This window comes from Macrotis lagotis, chromosome X, assembly GCF_037893015.1.
Source record: "Macrotis lagotis isolate mMagLag1 chromosome X, bilby.v1.9.chrom.fasta, whole genome shotgun sequence".
Lineage (NCBI taxonomy): Eukaryota > Metazoa > Chordata > Mammalia > Peramelemorphia > Peramelidae > Macrotis > Macrotis lagotis.
Window position 1 is genome coordinate 235,043,345 of NC_133666.1, and position 23,643 is coordinate 235,066,987.

The 23,643-nt window shown below is 33.3% G+C and overlaps 1 protein-coding gene across 1 annotated transcript in view; it reads left to right on the forward strand.

Annotated features, from left to right (window-relative positions):
* Positions 1-23,643, forward strand: part of EDIL3 (EGF like repeats and discoidin domains 3) — a 629,614-nt gene that overhangs the window by 390,034 nt on the left and 215,937 nt on the right. The window contains exon 6 of the mRNA XM_074207740.1: positions 18,124-18,305. Coding sequence (XP_074063841.1) covers positions 18,124-18,305 — 182 coding nt within the window. The remainder of the gene's footprint in view (positions 1-18,123; positions 18,306-23,643) is intronic.

A 23,643-nucleotide genomic window follows, 5' to 3' on the forward strand; every position in this document is an offset into this window, starting at 1 on the left:
CTCACAATCACAAGTTGATAGTTTCATCTTCATTTTTGCCAAAAAAAGTAAACTGAGGTTCATTAACATTATGTAACTTGACTAGGGTCTCATGGTTAATAAGTAGGCTCATAAGAGAAACCATTCAAGCATGCCTTTTGGTTCCAAATCAAGTGTTCTTTTTCATTTCACTGTTTACTGTTTTAAAAACCTTTAATAGATGAAGACTGAGTGTATTCAATTTGATTCCATAGCATCCTATGGAATGCGCTATGTTCTAGACAAACTAAATTGCTCCTTGCTTTTCAAACTCATCAGCACCACCCCAAAATCATATTTCTTCTTCAAAATTCTATTCATGAACTATTTCCTCTCTGCCTAGCAGGAAGTAATCTCTCTTAGTCCACACCCTCTGTTCTAGATAAGACCTATATTTCTGTTGCTATTGTAAAAAGATGCAGAAAACAGAGTAATGTACTTCAAAACTATAGCTAAGGGTATTTATCATCCCATGTGGCTTGGCTATGTGCCACAGTGATAGATCATTGGATCTGGAGTTAGGAGACATGAATTCAAATCTGTCCTTAGAATCTTACTAAGCAATGTGACCTATTTTTACCTTAATAGTCTTATCTGTAAAATAAGTATAATAATAGCTCCAACTCTGGTATGAAGATAGAATGGAATAATGTTTTTAAAGTGTTTGTTAAACTTAAAGCACCAATATCAATTCTAGCTATCATTAATTTTTTTATTAACATCATTAATTAATAGTCATGGAAGTAATTGGGAAATGCTAAAGATAGGGCCCTCACACTCATCAAACTCTTAATCAGTATAATAAGTGACTGACTGATTGGTTAATTGTAGTTTCATAATCTAACTCAACTCCTCAGAGGTCGAAAAAGATCTTTTCCACTTACTTCCACATTTCATGTGTTGTTTCTCTCAGATCTAAGAACTACAAGTCCAAGAACATATCATTTTGTAATTCTGATCATGCCATAATACTTATAATTCGTTCTGTACATTTGACCATTAAATCAAGGTAATTTCAGCTACAGAGGACAAGGAAGGAGTAAACCTCTGTGGTACCACCAACAAGAAATCTGGGAGACTTCTGACTGGGAATCCTTTGACATGACTGTTCATCATACAGTCAGTTAATCGGTGATTTAGGTATGGTTAAGTGAGTTAACATTTTTACCTTGTGATGACATGTTTGTAACATGTGCATAAATAATAAGTCTAATGAGGAAATTGAAGATAGCATTGATCCATCCAGATCATAGTCTTATCTATAACCTTTCACTCCCGGAGTCATTTATAACACTTTCTTTGAATATAATAATATATTCTAATTTGGATTATTCTGATTTTTATGAGTCTTATTTCTACAATAGATTATAAGCTCTTTGTAAACAGGATCAGTGCTATTCACCTTTGTTTATTGTTCAGGACCTTAAAATTAGATCTGAATACATGTTTGGAACTTTATTAAATAAGTTTCCTTGATGTATATGCTCATATGAAATTAAATTCAATAAACATTTGCAAAAAGTCCATCAGTGCACATTTTTTTTCTAATTTCCAGCTATGTGCCAAGCATTGTACTAGGTGCTCTGATTTCAAAAACAAAAGTCCTTATCTCAAGGGACTCATGTTCTCAATTTCAATTTCTAGAATGCAATGTTGATAATAGGTTGGTTTGCCAGCTTTAAATCATATTAACTAAAGTCAATAGAAATTATACTAAAAAGGGGACCACAATGTCAAGTTGTTCATAAACTACATCATAATTACCCATAATGACATGTGATCCAGGTTTCATTAGCATGCAAGCTGTTGACCACCACTTGATTCCTCTCCCCCAAATTCTTTTAAATCACTGATGAAATGTTGTGCTATTCAGCCACTTGATGCTTTACCTCATTTTTGCTGCCACCATTACTTACATTACCAAACAGCAGAGATTTGAAGAGTCATAACCTGATAATGATCTAAGGTTCCTATTCATTTAATTTCTTACTATCTCTTCATTGATGAAATTTGTTGAAATAATCTAGTAAATTATATCTTTGTATATACACATTAATATGTGTATTTATTTAATATGTAAATGTATATGACAGTTTTTATGTTTAGATATGGATTTCCTTTTTTCATTTTTAATGATTAAGGTTACATAAATTTAGGCTCATCCCCATTTTCATACTTTCCAATTAGTTTTATAATTAGCATACTTAATGGGGCAAAGGGAAATTAGATGTGGAACTTTTTTACTGTGAGGTCACTCCTTTGATTGTAGTCCAAATGATTAGTGAATAAAAGTTGTAATTGTGACATCTTTTCAGCATGAAATGAAAGATATGATTCAGATCAGTTTCCTGATTTCTTATAGTATGACCACTAGATTATTCCATTGCCATTTGGTAGCTTCAAAGAATAGACAAAAAATTGGATGAATAATGCTATTTTACCTAAAAGGAAAATCAGAGATATTGTATGTGATTTTTTTCTTCTGATATTACTTATCCAACTTTGGGCACATCACTTGTTCTCTAAAGGCCTTGGTTTCTTCATTGGTAACAAGCTGGAGGGGGACAAAATTCCTATTAAACCATAATTCAGATGTCCTAAGGCAAGCACAGGGAGGACAAAAACATCCCATGGAGCAGAAATGTAAAAGCTCACTTGATCTTGATTTTCAGTATCAATACAGACAAAATTAAGGTCTCAATACTTCTGATCTATGAGGTTTTTATTTAATTTTTTTAAGAAAGATTTTATTTATTTTGAGTTTTACAATTTTCCCCCCATTCTTGCTTCCCTTCCACCACCACCACCCCGCCCACAGATGGCATTCTGTTAGTCTTTATATTGTTTCCATGGTATGCATTGTTCTCACTGAATGTGATAAGAGAGAAATCATATCCTTAAGGAAGAAAAATAAAGTATAAGAGACAGCAAATTTTTTCCTTAAATTGAAGGTAATAGTCTTTGGTCTTTATTCAAAGTCCACAATTCTTTCTCTGGATACAGATGGTATTCTCCATCGCAGATAGCCCAAAATTGTCACTCAAAGTCGCATCGAAGGAATGAGCAAGTCAATCAAGGATGATCATCACCCCCTATGTTGCTGTTAGGGTGTACAATATTATTCTGATACTGTTCATCTCATTCAGCATCTATTCATGAAAATCCTTCCAGGCTTCCCTGAATTCCCATCCCTCCTGGTTTCTAATAGAAGAATAGTGTTCTATGACATACATATATCACAGTTTGTTAAGCCATTCCCCAATTGAAGGACATTCACTTAAATTCCAATTCTTTGCCACCACAAACAGGGATGCTATGATTATTTTTGTACAAGTGATATTTTTACATTTTTTCATAATCTCTTCAGGGTATAGACCCAGTAGTGCCATTGCTGCATAAAAAGCTATGTATATTTTTGTTGCCCTTTGGGCATAATCCCAAATTGCTCTACAGAAAGGTTGTTTGAGCTCACAGTTCCACCAACAATGAAGTAATGTCCCAGATTTCCCACATCCCTTCCAACATTAATGATTGCCCTTTCTGGTCATATTGGCCAGTCTGAGAGGTGAGAGGTGGTATCTCAGAGATGCTCTGATTTGCAATTATCTAATAAGTAATAATTTAGAGAAATTTTTCATATGAGTATGAATCACTTTGATTTGCTCAGCTGTAAATTTTCTTTGCATATCCTTTGAATATTTGTCAATTGGGGGATGGCTTGTTTTTTAAAAAAAATTTGACTCAATTTTCTGTATAATTTAGAAATGAGTTCTTTGTCAGAAATACTTTTTGTAAAAATTGTTTCCCAATTTACTACACCTCTTTCAATCTTGGTTGCAATGGTTTTGTCTTTGCCAAACCTTTTTAATTTAATGTAATCAAAATTATCTAATTTGTGTTTAATGATATTCTACATCTCTTCCTTGGTGATAAACTCCTTCCCTGTCCATAGATTTGACAAGTAAACTACTCCTTGATCTTCTAGTATGCTTATAATATGGTTTTTTATGTGTAAATTCTGTATCCATTTTGATCTTATCTAGGTATAGGGTATGAGGTGTTGATCTAATACAAGTTTCTGCTATACTAAGTTCTAATTGTCCCAACAATTTTTCTCCCAATAGCTAAGACTCTGAGTTTATCAAACAGCAGATTACTATAATCATTTCCTGCTATTGCACCTAGTCTATGCCATTGGTCTACCACTCTATTTCTTAGCCAATACCAAACAGGTTTGATGACTGATGCTTTATAATATAATTTTAGATCTGATGAGGCTAAGCCACCTCCTTTTGCACTTTTTTCATTGAAAACCTGGAAATTCTTGACTTTTTATTTCTCCACATAAATTTACTTACAACTTTTTCTAACTCATTAAAGTAGTTTTGGGGGGGATTTTGATTGTTATGGCACTAAACAAGTAGTTTAGTTGTGGTAGAACTGTCATTTTTATTATATTAACTCGACATATCCATGAAAAGTTGAGGTTTGACCAGGTATTTAAATCTGATTTTATTTGCATGAGAAGAGTTTTGTAATTGTTTTCAAAGAGTTTTTGAGTCTGCCTTGGCAGGTACACTCCCAGTTATTTTATTTTGTCTGAGGTTACTTTGAATGGGATTTCTCTTTCTAGATCTTTCTGCTGTATCTTGCTAGTCATATACATATATATATATATATATATATATACATATATATATATATATATATGGAAATATTGAGGATTTATGAGGGTTTATTTTACATCCTGCTACTTTGCTAAAGTTTCTAATTATTTCTAGTAGTTTTTTACATGACTTTTTGGGATTCTCTAAGTATACCATCATGTTATCTACAAAGAGTAAGAGTTTGTCTCTTCCTTCCCAATTCTAATTCCTTCAATTTCTTTTTCTTCTGTTATTGCTGAAGCTTACATTTCTATTACAATATTACAATATTTTATTACAATAGTAATGGTGATAATGGGCATCCTTGTTTCACCTCTGATCTTATTGGGAATGAATCTAGCCTATCCCAATTGCATTTAAGGCTTATTGATGGTTTCAGATAGATACTGCTTATTATTCTGTGGAACAATCCATTTATTCCTACACTGTCCAGTGTTTTTAGTAGGAATGAGTACTGTATTTTGTCAAAAACATTTTCAGCATCTATTGATATGATCATATGATTTCTGATAGGTTTGTTATTGATATAATTAATTATACTAACAGTTTTCCTAATATTAAACCAACCCTGCATTCCTGCGATAAATCTTACTTGATCATAATGTATTTTTCTGGTGATAACTTGTTGTAATTGTTTTGCCGAGATTTTATTTAAGATTTTTGGATCTATATTCATCAGGATGATATGTCTATAATTTTCTTTCTCTGTTTTAACTCTTCCTCATTTAGGTACCAGCACCATATTGGTTCTATCTTCACCTATTTTTCCAAAGAGTTTATACAGCATTGGAACCACTTGTTCCTTAAATGCTTGATAGAATTCACTTGTGGATCTATCTGCCCTGGAGATTTTTTCTTAGGGAGTTCAATAATGGCTTGTTGAATTTCTTTTTCTGAGATATAATTATTTAGGTTTTTAATTTCTTCTTCATTTAATCTGGGAAACTTATGTTTTTTGTAAATATTCGTCCATTTCACTTAGATTGTCAAAATTATCAGCAGAGTTGGGCAAAATAATTCCAAATTATTATTTTAATTTCTTCCTCATTTGTGATGAGTTCACCTTTTTTCATTTATGATACTAGCAATTTTGTTTTCTTCTTTCTTTCTTTTAATAAAATTGACCAGAGTTTTATCAGTTTTATTGGTTTTTTCATAAAACAACTCTCGGTTTTATTTATTAGTTCAATAGTTTTCTTGCTTTTGATTTTATTAATTTCTCCTTTAATTTTTAGAATTTCTAATTTGGTATTTAATTGAGGATTTTAAATTTGTTCTTTCTCTAATTTTTTTTAGTTGCATATTTAATTCATTGATTTCTTCCTTCTCTAATTTATTCATGTAAGCATATAAAGATTTAATGTATCCCCTGCCGTCACCTTGAGTGTATCCTATAGGTTTTGGTATATTGTTTCATTATTATAATTATCTAGGATGAAATAATTTTTTCTATAATTTTTTGCTTGATCCACTAATTCTTTAAAATGAGGTTACTTAGTTTCCTCTTAGTTCTGGGTCTATATCTCCCTGGCCCAAAGTGCATATGATTATTATTGCATTATGTTCTGAGAGAGATATATTCACTATTTCTGCCTTTGTGCCATTGATCATTAGGTTTGTATGTCCCAGTACATGGTCAATTTTTGTATCAGTGCCATGTACTGCAGAAAAAAAAAAGTATATTCTTTTCTATTCCCATTCAATTTCCACCATAAGTCTATCATATCTAGGTTTTCTAAAAATCAGCTTACCTCCTTAACTTCCTTCTTGTTTATTTTATAATAAGATTTATCTAAATCTGAGAGTGGAAGGCTGTGGTCTCCCACTAGTAGAATTTTGCTGTCTATTTCTTCCTGTAGCTCTTTCAACTTCTCCTCTAAGAATGTGGATGCCATACAATTGGGTGCATGCATATTTAGTATTGGAATAACTTTATTGTCTATGGTAACTTTTAGGAGGAAATACTTTCCTTCCTTATCTTTTTAATGTTATCTATTTTTGCAGCTGCTTTGTCTGAGATAAGGATTCCTACCCCTGCTTTTTCACTTCAGCTGAAGCAAAATATATTTTGCTTCAACCTTTTACCTTTATTCTATATGTATCTCTTGGTTTCAAATGTGTTTCTTGTAAGCAGCATATTGTAGGATTCTGGTTTTTAATCTACTCTGCTATTCACTTACATGTTTAAGGGAGAGTTTATCCCATTCACATTCAAAGTCAAAATTACTGACTCTTCATTGCCCTCCATGCTATCTTCCTTCTGATTGTATTTCCCCCCCTTTTTCTAATTTATACATATTCTGCAGTGTTTTGTTTCTGAATATCGCCACCTTCAGTGTGTTATCCCTCCTATATCAACCCCCCTCCCCTTTCTTTCCCCTTTCCCTTTCCCCTTCTTCCTTACCTTCCTTCTTTTAGTTCCCCATTTTCTCCCCCTCTCCATCCCCTGCTCCCTTTTCCCCCCTTTTTAATACTTGAAAGGTAAGGTAAGTTTCTTAACATACCTGAGTGTGTGTAAATTAACTTTAAGACAAGTCTGATGAGAGGTGGTTCTCAGCTGCTCCCTTTATACCTCTTAATGTAATGAGATTTACCCCCATTCAATCTCTTCATTCCTCCCAACTCCTCACTGTCCCCCTTTTTAAGGAATATTGTTTTTAAATCATTCTATCTGAGTCACAGAAAAGTTATAAGTGTCTATTACTACTGGCTAAGTATATTCTCTCTAATAGAGTTACAATTCTCAATAGTTATGAGAATCTTTCTCCCGAGTGGGTATATAGCCAGTTTCATCTTATTGGATAGCAGTTTATTTTTTTTAATCCTGTTTTTTAACCTTTTCTTGTGTCTCTTGAGCCTCCTCTTTGATGTCCAACTCTTTTATTTAGCTCTGGTCTTTTCATCAGGAAATGTCGGAAGTCTCCCATTTCATTAAATGTCCACCTTTTCCCCTGGAAAGAAGGCTCAGCTTTGCCAGATAGTGGATTCTTGGCTGCATTCCAAGTTTCCTTTCTCTTTGTAATATTTCATTCCAGGTTCTTTGACCCCTTGATGTTGATGCATCCTGGTCTTGTGTAATCCTTACTGTGGCTCCTTTGTATTTAAATTTTTTTTTTTCTTTCTGGTTGCTTGCAGGATTTTCTCTTTTATCTGATGGTTCTAGAATTTGACCATAACATTCCTTGGTGTTTTCATTTTAGGAACTCTTTCCAGAGGGGAAATGTATACTTTCAATTTATTCAAAAGTATTCTTTCAATAAATATTTTGCCCTCTTGTTCCATGATATAAGGGCAGTTTTCCTGTAAATTCCTGTAAATCTTGTAATATTAATTAATTTTTTTATCTTCAATGTTTTCAGGAAGGTATACAATTCTCAGGTTATCCCTTCTTGATCTATTCTTGAGGTCAGTGGTTTTGCTCATGTGGTATTTGACATTTTCTTCAATTTTTTTCAATCTCTTGGTTTTGTTTCACACAATCTTATTGTCTGATGAAGTCATTAGTTTCCACTAATTCCATTCCTTTTTTTAGATAAGAATTTTCTTCATTTACCTTTTTTGCAACTCCTTCTCCAGTTGGTCAATTCTATTTTTGAAAGAGTTTTCTATTTGCCCAGGTATAGTTTTGAGAGAATCATTTTCTTTTTGCATTTGCCCAAATGAAGATCTGAGACAGTTATTCTCATTTTGTATTTGTCCAATTTTATTTTCTAAGAATTTGTTTTCTTGTTGCAAGGTGTTAATTTTCTCTTGAGCTTCTATTCCCAATTTTCCAATTGATTTTTAAACTCCTTCCTGATTTCTTCATGGAAGTTTTTCTGGGCTGGTGACCAATTCATATTCTCTTCAGAAGTGCTAGATCTTTCTGGTTTGGAATGTATTTCTTCTAAGTATTTCTTCATGGGCCCTCCTTTTCACTGGTCTTTCTTCATTTTTATTTCTTGTGTTGGTGGCGGGGAGGGGTGGCTGGCTCTCAGAGGATGGCTTTTGAAGATCCTAGAGGCTTTGTTCACTTGGCTTAGCACTTCCAAGGGCTGGCCAGTAGGGAGCACTGGTTGCTTTATCTGGAGTGTTTAAGTGCTTAGCAGCAGGGTCTGACTTGATCTTGAACAATGTGCTAAGCCCTGGGGGAGGGAGTTAATCTCTCTTTCCTTTGAGTGAACTCTGTTGCCCATACCAGAGCTTGAGTGGGTGGGTGGGGGTGTTGTTTATTGTTCTGGGAAAACAAAGTATAGAGTTCAGGTCCCCTACCCAGCTGGTTGTTCTGATCCAGGCTCTGAAACTCTCTGTGCTGGAACTCACCCTCCCAGAGGTCCTCTTCACCCACTCCCCACTCCTCCCCCCCCCAAAAAAAATATTCTGAGGCTAAAATTGGATCTCACACCTGCCACTCACCAAAGTCTCTGTACCTGAGGCTAGTCCTCTGGCCTCCCCCAGCTTCAATACCACTGATCCTCTGCTCTCCTGTCCAGGTTCACCTACAGTCCCCTGATACAGACCTTGTTGGTAGGTGTTCTCCTCCTAACCTCTCTTTCTGGGTTTTGTTAATTGAACTTCTGTTAAGAGGTTCATTTCATGTTATTTCTGAGTGGAAAGAGAAGCACTTAACATGGTGCCATCTTGGCCAGAAGTCCTCTGAGATTTTAAATGAGAGATGACAGAAAAGTTATCACAGTGGTAACTGACCTATGTCGACCAATCAATCATGGTGACTCCTCTTTTTTATCCTTCAATGTTGGCTCTCCTTTCTAGAAGCAGAATTTACCAAACATTAGATTGCTAGTTTACTAATAGGGTTGATGAGCTCAATTTAGATTGTAGTGAAAGAGACTTTGTTGTGTTAGGGGATGTCAAAAGTGTCATTTCCATTTTCATCATAGTGCCCATTATTCTCAGGCAGGAACTCAGATGATCTCATAAGAAAAATGGGAGATTAAGATTTAAGGGACATACTAGAAGGAATTTGGGAGAAGAGTGAGGGAAACTATCTCACAATGAGGAGACTCAACACAAAGAAATTTTTGCAGTGGAGGTATAAGAAAAATGGAAATTCTTGAACCTCAATGTTATCTGAACATCTGAGACAGAAGAATATCCAGACATTCATGTCTGCATGCATACATATGTATGTCTTTATAGAAATTCATCTTACCTAACAGATAAGTAGGAGAGGATTGGACTAAAAGAAAGAAAGGGCAGAGTTGTGATGAGAGGGAAGGAAGATTATGGGAAGCAGAGACCAGAAGCAAAACAGACTTTGAAGGAACAAAAAGAGTTGAAAAAGTATAGCAGTGAATAGAATAGAATAGAATAGAATAGAATAGAATAGAATAGAATAGAATAGAATAGAATAGAATAGAATAGAAGGAAATACAAAGAAATCTTAATTGTGAATAAAATAAACTGCCAAAACCAAAAGCAGTGGAGAAAATAGGGGTTGGGAAACAAGAACAGAAAAGAATAGCAAAATGGAAAAACCAGAATCCCAGAATGAGTTGATTCTAAGAAATTTCACTTGAAACAGAAAGATGTAGAAGCTTCAAATAAGAGGCTGGAGCAGAATTTGTTATGCTTCAGTTGGAGAAAAGCAAAAGATCAGGATAGCAGTCATCCCAGATAGCAAAGGCAAAAATTGACTTAATTAAAAGAAATCATTAAGGAAACTACATTTTGCTCCATTGTATCAAAAACTATGAGTTCATATCAATTCTGACTATTATATACACCAAATAGATTCTAGATTCTTAAAAGAAAAGAGATATGTTGGAGGAGAAAATTAAAAAATATAAATATACTGAGTGGAGCTCATTTTACCCCCTCTCAGACCCAGATCTTTTTAATCTAAAATTTAACAAGAAAGAAGTTAAAGAATTGAATATAATTTTAGTACCATTAGGTATGATAGCTTCTGAAGAGATCTGAATATGAAGGAAGGATAGTCATGAGTTCTAGAAGATTATGGAAATGGAACACAAAATTTAGTAGATCCTAAAAAGTTTCAAAGATACCAATGAATTTGGTGATGAATAGTATAAATTCTGCCCAAAGACTAGCCTAGCTGAATTCATCCCCACATTGAGAATTGATTTTTTTTTCAGCTAAAGCAATTCATAAAGGTGACTACTAAATATAAACAGCTTTATAGTCTATGTTGGTGAACAGAGAGCACTTGCTTCAGCTAAAAAAAGAATAATTGAGAAATTATAAAGGATGATCATTGAGCAAACTAATAATAGTCATGCTAATATAACCCCTTACTCATTTAGTTTACCATTTGCTGTATTAATATTAATGACACTTCACAAAACCATAAATGAATCTTGTCACACATGATTTTTAATGAAACTTAGGAAACCAATGTGCTGGATAAAGGAAAGGGGATCTGCATCCCTATATTTGAAATAGTCTTGAAAATGCTATGATTTTTCTTTTTAATGTGTGATAATACACAAATAGTTTATCTCATGGTAGAGTGAATTGTACTTATATAGAAAACGAAAATAACAAAGAAACAGTAATCACTTGCATTATGAATAACTGCGCAAGCACACATCAAGTGGTGGCTAATAAAGTAAAAGAGGTTGGAATCAAAATAGCATTTAGAAACAATGTTGGATTTTAACTCAATTCAAGATAAAGTCACTTTAAAAACATTACTAAAAATCCCATGTTCTAGTCTGTGGTTCTTTTGAATTCACCTAGATTATGCGGATGGGTATTTCAGAACTAGAATTTGAATTAAACTACATTTCACAGATATCCATACTAAAATATTCTAATAAATCTATGATTGTATTGACTTGTTTCTTCCTGCCATAATGCAACTCATGACCCATTGACACTTGTCCATTAATTGTAACTCTTATTTGCATCATCCAATAAATACACTATAGGCAACTGACCCAAAGTGGAGGCTTTCTTCACCATAGTTGTTCATGTAGGGTTTAAGATTTATGTCTACTCAGGCAGGAATAATAGACTAAATACTTCTGAATGCTATTAGCTGGGATGTCTGTCCTTTTCATTCTTATATTCATATGTTTTTTAAAAAGGAAAATCAGGGCCGCTGGGTGGCACAGTGGATAAAGCACCAGCCCTGAAGTCAGTAGTACCTGGGTTCAAATCCGGTCTCAGACACTTAATAATTACCTAGCCATGTGGCCTTGGGCAATCCACTTAACTCCATTTGCCTTGCAAAAAAAAAAAACAACCTAAAAAAAATAAATTTCAAAAAAAAAGGAAAAACAAATATAGAGGTGTGTTGCTAGAAAAGAAGTTGATTCAAAAGTGACATGATATGACAACCAAAATATTAATACAATATTAGGTTATGCTAAAAATGTCATATTATCCAGGACTATCAAGGAGTTGGGGGCTAATATCTTACCTGGAATATGCTGTTCCATTCTAGGCAACACATTTCAGTAAAGGTATTGATAAATTCAATATTGTTCAGGAGAAGGAAACTAAGAGAAGAGCCTTGAGATTGTGGCATTAAGATTGAGATTTCTAAGGGCCAGCTAGGTGGCGCAGTGGATAGAGCACTGGCCTGGAGTCAGGAGGACCTGATTTCAAATTCGGCTTCAGACACTTAATAATTGCCCATCTGTGTGACCTTGGACAAGTCACTTAACCTCATTGTCTCAAATAAATAAATAAAATTAAAAATAAAGATTGAGATTTCTGGCTGAAATAATAAAGGGGTTGGATTATTTATCCTGGAGAAGAGAAGACTTAGGAGTAATACAATAAACTTTCTTCCACTAGGCACCAGAGGCTAAAATAACAGTTATAGATTGATATTGGTAAAGGCTTATTTTGACTTGATGGAAGGAAAATTTCCTGATAACTTGAGCTATCCACTAGTTTAATGTCCCTGCTCTCAGGGTAAGAGGAAAAAGGGTGAAGCTTAGGTCCTTAGTTGTATTGGAGAAAGATCAGATTAGACTAGATGGCTTCTGAGGCTCCTGCCAACCCTCATATTCTATGATTCTGTGACACATCTTGTGCTAAGGCAGAAAATGTGGTCAATCAAACTGCAGCTAGAGGCTATTGTCGTTGTTCCTTCTTGAAAAATATGTAATTCTGCACTTGAGTGTAGATAGCTAATTTCCCAAGGTATTTGGAAAGCTGAAGTAAATGAACTTTTACTTTACTAAGTACTCTGAGCATACCCAGAGGACCCATTAAGATGACTTATGAATATCAGGGACATGGCATTATGCATAAACCTCTTGTGCATAATCTGTAAAGAATTCCTATTTTTAGGAAAGTATCAGCATTAGAATTTCTTAAGTTTCACTTTTCTTGAATTTGGAAATGCAATTTATATTTGTTTCTTTTTAATAAAAGTTGAGTGAGGTAATCCAGTGACTTCCTTATTCAAGGATTTCAAAAGTGTAATTGCCATCCATTGTTCAATATCTCTAATGAAATGTTGCAACAGCTTTTGCTCCTTAAATCTTTTATTCCTACAATTTAATCAAATTGATGATTGACCAATCCATAGTTTTATAAAAAGCATTTCTTTGACTACTATTACATTTCATAGGCAGCTAGATAGTACAAAAACTAGAGTCAGAAAGACCTGAATTTAAATCTGATCTTAGATACTTACTAGCTTTATGACTTAAACCTATTTGCCTTAGTTCTTGATCTGTAAAATGAGCTGGAGAAGGAAATGACAGATGGATAATGGAGAGACAGAGATTTTTGAATAACAACAGCAAAACATTTCATATTCCTAATTACGCCATGTTTTCTAAATGAGGAAGCTATATTCCTTTTCATTTTCGTATTCCCTCTGGTGATCACAATACCTTGCATGTAATAGGTATTATCTTTTAAACTTTATTGTAACACCTTAATTATTTTACTAATTTTGATTATTAAATAATAAATTTAAATAAATAGATAAAATAAAACAATAAGTTCAATTAATTATTCTTTTATGGAAGGAGTGGGGTTAAGTGACTTGCCCAAGGTCACACAGCTAGGTAAACATTAAGTGTTTGAGGTCAGATTTGAACTCAAGTCCCCCTGATTGATGCTCTATTCACTGTGCCACCTAGCTGCCCAATAAGTTTGTTTAAGAATTTCTTAATCAGTTTTTATGCTAATATACAAGGTTGTGACTTTCTTCAAGCATTATTTTTCAGATATCTTTAGAACTGATCCTTTAAAGTCCTCAAAATTGTATTGCCTCTAGCATTAATTTCTTCTATGACTAATTGTTCTAATTCACCTACTTTTCTCATTCTTGAGACTTTTAATGTCATTGATATATCCTCATGCAAGACATATCCCATACTAGGATTTGCGATGTTATAAATGGCTCCATTTGTACTGCTGGAAACAAGTGTTTGATACAGAAATCATAGCAGATCCTTTCCATGTTTAATCTATTTGTTTCCCTCCTTATTTCAACCTTTAATTCCCTTGGGATAAATAGGTTTAATGAGGTCTCTAGCCTTTCTTTTAACTCCATATTCACTCCATTGATTCTTAGGTATTCATGAGATACTACTTATTATGCCATTCTCCTTTGTAATATTTAAGAAATTAATTTCTATTTTATTAATATGACCCTTTGCTATTATACTGCATGTTTGCTAAGAAGATGTTTTTACTAGTTGAGGCAGTTTCTCAATTAATTTGGTCTTCTCGTTGTGAAATTAATTTATGTTAGCTAAGCTTCCTAAGAAAATGCTAACAGTCTGTGTTAATGCCACTTCATGAATCCATTTTTCACTATTAAAAGCTTGTTTAAATAGATTGAGTTAGAATTCAAAATATTGTATATTATGGCTCTATCTCACTTCTATTATCTCTTCTGGAAGGATAGTCCAGTTCTCAATGAAAGTATGAGAAAAGAAAGGAAATCTTTCACAAACAATATTTTATACCTGACCGTGTATTTAAAGACACAAGTTTGTGGAAAAATTAAAGAATACAGAATCTCACTCTATGGTTCATTCACTGTAAAAAGTACTAAGAAGCAGAAGAAAATGTCACCTTGAAAGCTCTCTTCTGACAACACGTCTATGTTAAATCATTAAAAAAGATGCTTTGGAGATTAACTTTGATTGCAGACCCTATCATCATCAGAGTATGTAGAGTGTAAATATATATATATATATATATATATGCATATATAGGAAGAGTTTTCTATAGGTAATGAGCTCTTCTAGATGTTCCTGTTGATCAATAGCATTGAACTAATTGATTTAAGCTCCTAGGTATTCAAGTGCTTTCTAAATCAGATCTTTAATGTTATAAAAGAGTGTTTCTTCTAACAGTTAATACAGGAAATAGCAAATGGATGAAGATTGATAATTATTCAGACTGTAAAATATATTTGTATGTATAATTCACAACATTGATCTATAAGACAACATAAATGCATCATCACCCTTTAAAACCTATAACTTGAGCAGGTTGGATAATGAACTAGTCTCTTAATCAAAAAGAAGAAAGACTGGCTAGACAGTTTGCCTTTGGACAATTACTTTCTTCCTGAAATAACAGTATATCTTTTGAATATCAAGATTCTTCTTGTGAGTCTTTGGCTATAAGTCACAGAATTTCAGATTATCTGAATAATTAAAGTTGCATAATAATAAAATAATAGAAATTTTTCTATGAGTATTTCCATAGTCAACTAACATAATTTGCTAAGTTGAACCTCAATTTTATTAACAGACATTGGAGCTTCTATTAGAGTGTTATATTATCACCATTATAAGATATTCTTAAAATTTAAGATGATTAGTGTTTATTATTGAGGATCACATGATGGAGATGATTAGATCTTAACCTATTATAAGTGGAGAAGTATGAAAGAGAAATAGCATAAATGATAATCACCAGAGAGAAGTATCATCAGGAAACAAGGTAGACTGACCATAGTATGAGCATTTGAATTTTTTTTTTCATTTTGCATCCTTTCATAGAACCTGTGAATTGCCAGGAAATCTAAAGGATATCCCCTAATGCATTGAACCCCTTTTGAGAATTAAGGTTGTGTGTGTGTGTGTGTGTGTGTGTGTGTGTACATGTATAGGCCTATGTGTTTTTGTTTCTAAGTATATTCAATAGTGACACAAGATGGAAAGGATGAGGTCGCAGAATAAAATTATTATTACTGTCTATCTATGTCATCTCTTTTTTTAAGTTTTTGAAGTTGAAAGACCACAAGATAATTGTTAGTAACTAGAGAGAGAGAGAGAGAGAGAAAGGCAAGAAAAGAGGCATATATTATTTTGTTTTTTTCCATAAATGGAAACAAATTATTTCCAAGAAGAAAAATTTCCCTAATGAGAATGACCTATGTGGTGGTCCCATTCTGACACTTTTAATTTCAATTGTTTTGACTTTAAATTTACCATCAGACTTTATGGCCCCAAAAATGTTTGTCTCTGATATTAACTCAAAGCTTATCTAATATAATCTAATCATTTTAAATTGTAAGAGTACCTTATAACACTGATAATAAAATACTCTAATAGAGGTTCCAATTTCTTTTATTAAAGTTGAGGTTCAACTAGTGAATTATTTTAATTGACTATGAAATAATCATAGAAAAATTTAATTTATTCTGCACTTTTTTCATGAAAGAGGAAAATAGGCAATTCTTTTCCTCAAAGTCATTTCTCTTTATTTCAGATATCTTTAGAATCTGTCATTTGACTAAGTTTATTTTCTTCTATTTATATATAGCTTAAAATTGAAAACCTAACTACTGATCTGAAATGTCACATGAAAATTAAGAATTTTAAGTGAAAATTCTAATATATATAAAACACCTTGACTATTTAAAGTGGTATTTTGTCATTCATATCTATTTCAGGAAGTTAAATATCTGAATTAAAACTGCATTCAATAAGCTGAAAATGTATTTTGGATCAATAGGAATGATCATTTACTAAATTGTCAGACTATTTGATAAATTTTCAGGCTACTTGACTGAATTTCTATGTAAGGTAAAATAAATCAGGAGCTAGAGGAAGAATATTGTTACTTGTAGACTAATCAAAGAAAGATGAAAGAACAGTACTATTTTTTTCTTAAAGATCATAGATATCTGAGTGTAGAATCATTTATATTCAATATGGTATCTAATCTGGGGAGAAATCATATATTTCCTTTATTGATGTTACATGATTCATTTGTCATACATATCACACAACAAAACTTAATGAAAAACAAGAATGAGAATAAATGTTAAATGCTTGCAAATTTTATCAATCCCATAAAATTTTAGATTGCATGTATCTTTCAACATGGGCAATGTTCATTTTCTTTGAGATTCTAAAAATACCTACTGATAAAAACTCAAGTATTGTGACAATAAATTATCAATAAATATTTCTTGATCCCCTTCTGTGTGTGAGGCATGCCACTAGGAAGGCAAGAAAGAGCCCTGGAAAGACTACCAGGTTTAGGGTCAGAAGATTTGAATTCAAATTCTAATTCTGCCACATACTAGCTGTGTGAGGTTTACCAATCCTTGGTAACCTACAGAGACTCTCTAAATCTCTGTTTCTTCATTTATAAAATTAAGGCTTTGGACTTAATGATCTCGAAGATACTTATCTAAATCTATGAACAATGCCTTGGAAAAAATGTGAATTCAACAATTCCAAGAGCTATCCAAGAAAGTTTAAGATAAAGTCTTTACCCTTAGGAGTTTACAATATGATTGAGTAGACAGTCATGGGGGAAAAAATAGTAACTGTGAATGGCAATATGCCTAGAACAAAAGATTCATTCTCCTACCTTTGATATTTATTGCCTTGTATGGTCCTTAAATCTATTAATCTGCCTGGTTCTTAGTTTTCTTATCAATAAAATAGGCGACAAGGGGAGAGAAGTTGGAATATGTTCTCTGAGACCCCTTCAAATTTTAGATCATATGGGCTGTCAGACAGAAGGTTCAGATAATAAATGCTATAGGTTGAAGAAGGGGAAAAATGTCATGGTCTGAGGTGCTATTAGGGAGGTCCCGAATAGCTGACCCTAATCCCTCAATGCTCTCTTCCTTTTCTACTTTGCCTACTTGACTTCCCTAGTTTCCTCAATGCCAACTAAAATTCCTTCTTCTACTGGAAGCCTTCCCCAATCCCTTTTAATTCTAGTGCCTTCCCTTTAATATTTCTTATTTATCTTTTATATAGCTTACATTTTATATCTGTTTATATATATATATATATATATATATATGTATGTATGTATGTATATTTGTTGACATATAGTCTCCCCACAATAGATCTTAACATTCTTGAGAGGCTGTCTTTTTCTTCCTTTTGTGTCTATATGGTGCTTAGCCCAGTAGCTGGACAACAGTGGTGATTAATGAATGTTTATTGAGTGATTATCATTATGAGAATAAAGTTTTATTTGGGATGAGCTCACATTTTCCAATGACTTTCATTTCCAGAATGCTCTGGTCCTTTGGGAATTGAAGGAGGAATCATATCCAACCAGCAAATCACAGCTTCATCTACCCATCGAGCTCTTTTTGGGCTGCAAAAATGGTACCCTTACTATGCACGACTTAACAAGAAGGGGCTTGTAAATGCTTGGACTGCAGCAGAAAATGACAGGTGGCCATGGATTCAGGTAACAGATGGAATTGTGGAAGTAAATACACCGCTGCAGTTGCCAATGTAATTTTGAAATGATGAAGACAAGTGATAAACTAATATAATGACTTCTATTCACTGTCATAAACACAAGGTGGTATTGGTAGATTAGAGGTGATATTGACTTTAGCCATTCTAATTCAAAGATATTTGAAAGTGTGAAGTTACCTTCAGTAGTAAGATTCAATTGAGCATATTTAAAGGCACTAAAGCCTTTAGGGCTTAAAAAGGTTTAAGAAGTTGCATAATCAAAAAAATTGCTTTTAACATTAATATTTGCTGATGGATAACTTCTGATCAAAGGGACTCAAATTATCTGTCTTCTTTCGTTATAAAACATGAAAAAATACTATGTGATTTATCAAGGCCATAAATTTATAAGCTAAATCCATGCAGAAACTCTCTTTCAATAGCTACTATTTCATTTGTGGTATCTTTTATTCTCATATGGAGTAACTTTGGTACTTAGAAGTAGGGGTGATTTGCTAAAAGTAATATGGTTATTCATCATTCCAACTCTGTATTTCTTGATCTTTTTGAGACTTATAGGCAGATAGTATGGGGTAAAAGACAGACCATCAGACTTGGCATTAAAATAATGATGAATGATTAATGGCAGCTAGGTGGCACAGTGGATGTAGCTCTAGCCCTGAAATCTAAAAGACTCATCTTCCTGAGTTCAAATGTGACCTCAGACACTAACTTCATGACCCTGGATAAGTCATTTTACCCTGTCTGCCTCAGTTTTCTCATCTATAAAATGAGATGGAGAAAGAAATAGAAAACCACTCCAGTATCTTTGCACCAAAAACCCCACATGGGATCACAAAGAGCCAGACATGGCTGAAATAACAAACTAAAAAACAGATAAAATAATAATGATGATGATGATGATGTTGATGATGGTGATGTGATGATAGCTAACTTCACATTAAAACTTAATTCAATTTATATCACTATCTGCCAGACGGTGTGCTAAGTTCTCCTCTGTCCCAACTGATACTCACAACAACTCTGAGAAGTAGACTGTTATTATCCTTATTTTACTTTGAAGCTAGTAAGTATCTAAAATCAAATTTGAACTCAGGATTTCCTGCCTCCAGGTAAGACCTGGCCTTTTAGTCCATTTCTCCAACTTCGTAGCTGTGTGAAGTTATGTAACCTCACTGAGCAAGAATGCTTTCCTCTTTAAAATGGCATCACATACAATTTAAAGCTGCTAAGGAGCTTGGGGATCATTTTGTCCAACTCCTTTATCATACAAAATTAGGGAAGTGTGGCCCTAAAAGATGAAGTAACTTTCCCAGCTATTAACTGGCTAGTCCAGGAATCAAACCTAGGTCTTTTGATTCCAAATCCATTTAACCTTATACTGTCAAGCTGCCTCCTACTACACTAAAGGGCTTTGTGGGAGTCAAATACAAAAGTGTATAGCACTTTGCTATACAAGTATGAGCCACTATTGTTGTCATAGATTACATTGTCTTCTTCTGATATGTTTTGACTCTTGTTTAATTTTTCTCCATATACTTTTAAATGCCTTATACATATCATTGAGTTGTTCATGGAAATAAGTAAACAAAATGCTTTTATTTTGTAAATATGAAATATGTATTTGAGAAAGGTAACATGAGTTTTTCTCTGACCTCTTCCAGACTGCCCCTCTGCTAATATATACTAGAGCACTCATTAAGCATTCTCTAATCTGTGAATGTTTATTACATACAACTACATATGAAAGGCAGTGTGACTAGTGGGTTACAGGGCCAATTTCCACCTCTGATGCAAGTAATTTAATTTTTAACTGTTTCAGGAAATATTTTAATACTCTAAGATGTAGAACTGAGGGAAATCTGCCTTTTTAGATGGATTTTCTTTACTGGGTGTTTCCTATACCAATGAAATCTCATAAGGGAACTCACCCTTTGTGTATTCATCCATGCATTTGATTTTAATTTAGTAAGTCTGTTTCTGTTTGTATGCTTAATATTTAAAATTTAATTTAAAAAAATTAAATTTAGTGAATTATTTATTTCTTTTTAAAAAATCAATAGGTCATCATCATTTACATCTCTGGAAAATGGAAAGAGAAAGTATAAACTAATGACAATGATAGCCTAATTGTATTCCTGGGGTACATATCCTGGGTGGGGGGATCATTAGTAATCATGAAAACTAAAAGCTATATATTTTATTAATTAAAATAGAAGTCCCATGATAGTACTTATCCATCATAGTCTTAGTGCTACAAATTTTATTAAAAACTATAACTAAGGTTTAGACCAATTATTCTCAGAGTTTTTAATCTCACTGAGAATTTCTTTTCTCAAAGGTAAAATACTAAATTATAGGATCACAGATTTAGATCTGGAAGAGTCCAAAAAGACCACTGAGTCCCACCCTAATTTTTAGATATGAGGAGCTAAGAATGAAAGAGTAGTGGCTTACCCAGATTTCCATAACGAGTAAATGTCTAAGGGAGTATTTGAATTTGATTCTCTGAACTTAACTAACTGTTCTGTGGCAGTAGCACATAACTGTGGCAGCTAGCACATAAATATGGACTGCAGAATGCAGGAGGTAAATTGGTTCCTTCATAGATTTGTATCTAGAACACCTTGTATCAATTAGAACTGTAGGCCAAACTGGAAGAACCAAATCTGTTCCAGCCACATATACAGCACATGAAATATAATACAACACTTCCTCTATTTCATCCCCCCCACCTTTTTTTAGGTCAGATATATACTTTAGGGAATTTGCCTTCTGCTTGGTGTATTTTGAACCTTGACATTTATTCCCCATAAATAGCTCCAAGCTAATAAGACCCAAAGCACAGGCTGAAATAACAACTGCTTCAGGACTGATTGATTAGTTGACTACTGTCAGAGGGACATAAAAAGAACTCCTTTGTTTTATAATTTAGAATCATGAAAAAATTCCTTCTCTTATAGGATGGGGAAATTACTTGTTTGTTTAATTAACGGAAGATGATGTTAGTTTATTCTGCAAGAAAAGGACAGTGATAAAGACAGTTGGACTCATTAGAAGAGGTTCCATGTTCATGGAAGGAAAATGGAAGAAAATGAATAGTACAGTGAGCCCTACCCCATCGAAGGAGTGGAGAGAAGGGGAAATGAATGATTGTTTCAGTGGGGGGGGGGTTAAGGGCAGGTCCTTGTGATTTGGGAAATCTGTGTAAAATATTTTGATCCTCCCTTCATACCAGAGAAGTTTGAATTTTTTTCTTTTGCTTTTATGAGAGGCTTACAGTACTTATTGTAAAATTCGGATTAAGTATTTGGTCATAGGTTCTGTGTCATCTGCTGGCCTTCACATGTCATCTGCACCTTCTACAAAACTTGCCCAAAAATTCTCATTTAAATTCTTATACTGATCGTAATATATTGAAACCATGATAGAGAAAGTCATGACGTGGAAGGGATAATTGCATATACTTTAAAAATGCTGGAGACAAATAGTTTTGGAGATATATCTTTTGAATTTTCTTAAATTCATTTTGATAAATATGTTCAAACTTTTATCTTTAGTGTTTAAAATTTGTTCATTGAAGGGATATGAGGAAGTATAGATTATTAATAAAAACTTACCTGAAAATTTTAAAAATTATTTTAAATGAAAAGTTAAAATAAGGAAATTAGTATCCATTTTCAAAAAAGAAAATTTCTGTATTAAGAGGTTCTTTGGATTCTAAGCATGTCTCAACTTTTCTATGTTTGAATACTCATTATTAATTTCCTTTGTCACATAATCCTTTTATTTATATGCAGTCCTTCAAAAGAAAGGTTTGAGCACTTTGCTTATAACTCACTTTAAATGAGCACAGGTTCCCCCTAATCTTTCAGGTGTATGACACATATGAACTAATTAGTATGCACCTTCATTTTCTGTCTTGTCTTGATGAAATGAAAATTGAAACTGCCATTTTAAATTAATGCTCCCAGCATGTAATTAGTGATGGTACTACAATATCTGTAATTGGTTTAAGATTTAAGGGGTCAGTGACTATGTTTTTTAAAACAGTTTAAGGAGAAAACACAATCTTTCTCTTTAAAATTTGTCTGACATTTATTCCCCCCCCTTATACAGTTTCTCAATTACTAGGGACCATTTCTAACTAAAATGTAGAAATTTCCATATATCTAGAAGTGCAGATATAAAAATTTAAAATCCCACTAAAATTATATAGTACTAATGCTAAGTGCTATATTTCAGAGTTGAATTGGATTGACAATTTTTTGTTTATAACTATTGTTTCAATTTGAGGTATAGAGAACTGACCTTGAAACAAGGTAGTTCTTTGTTCAAATCCATGGGATGGAACCACAGATTTATACTGGCTATGGAATCCTGGGCAAATTGTTTAACCTCTCAGCGTTCTCAGGGACAATAAATTGCAAAGATGGTGTCCACTTAAATTGGTAGTTCCCAATATAGAGGAATTCCTTAGATATAGTCCCTATCCTCTAGTCATTTTTTTATTTGTCTATGGGTTTAAAACTAGTTATTTTATGATATTTATTGCTAAGGCTAAAGTTTTTGAGTTAATCATATACTATCGCGATCTATGGCCAGATCATTTGACCCAGTTAATGCTAAAAGTGATAGGTCATTTTATTTATATTGCTTAAAGGTCATTAGATAATTGGAGCCATCCAAAGATATCAGAGGCAGAAATATCAGGAAGAAAATATGAGAAGTATAATAAAAGACAATGTGGGATGTAGGGGAGAACTAGGTTCCTATATCAAACAGACCTGGATTCAAACACCACCTCTGGCACATTGGCTATAATAATAGGCAAACATTTTAATTTCACAGCTCTAAAGGCAGATAAGCAGGCATTAAGTGCATACAATGGGCACTTATATAATTACTTGTCTAATACAATGCAAACTTTTGTTTGAACAACAAAATAGTCTCTATTTTCTAGGAGTTGACATTCAAGGGAGAAATGAAGCCTTAAATCTAGGACAGCAACAACAAAAGCCCTCATACTGAAGTAAGGACTGACACCTATTTGTAAAGTAGAAGATCCAAACAACCAATTAACAATGAGAAAGGAAAGCTCCCTTTTAATCAGTTCTTGGAAGGAGAAAAAAAAACTATATAGACTAAGACATGAAGATCTTCATCAGTATAGGCATGAAGATGGTCTAGACATAATTGTCTTGGACACCTCAGTTTTTGTTGCGATGTCTAGATCCTGAAAGTTCAAAAAGTAGAGAAACTTAGATATGGAAGACACCCAATTTAGCAGGTTTGGTTGATTTCCCACCCTAAAGGGCACAGAT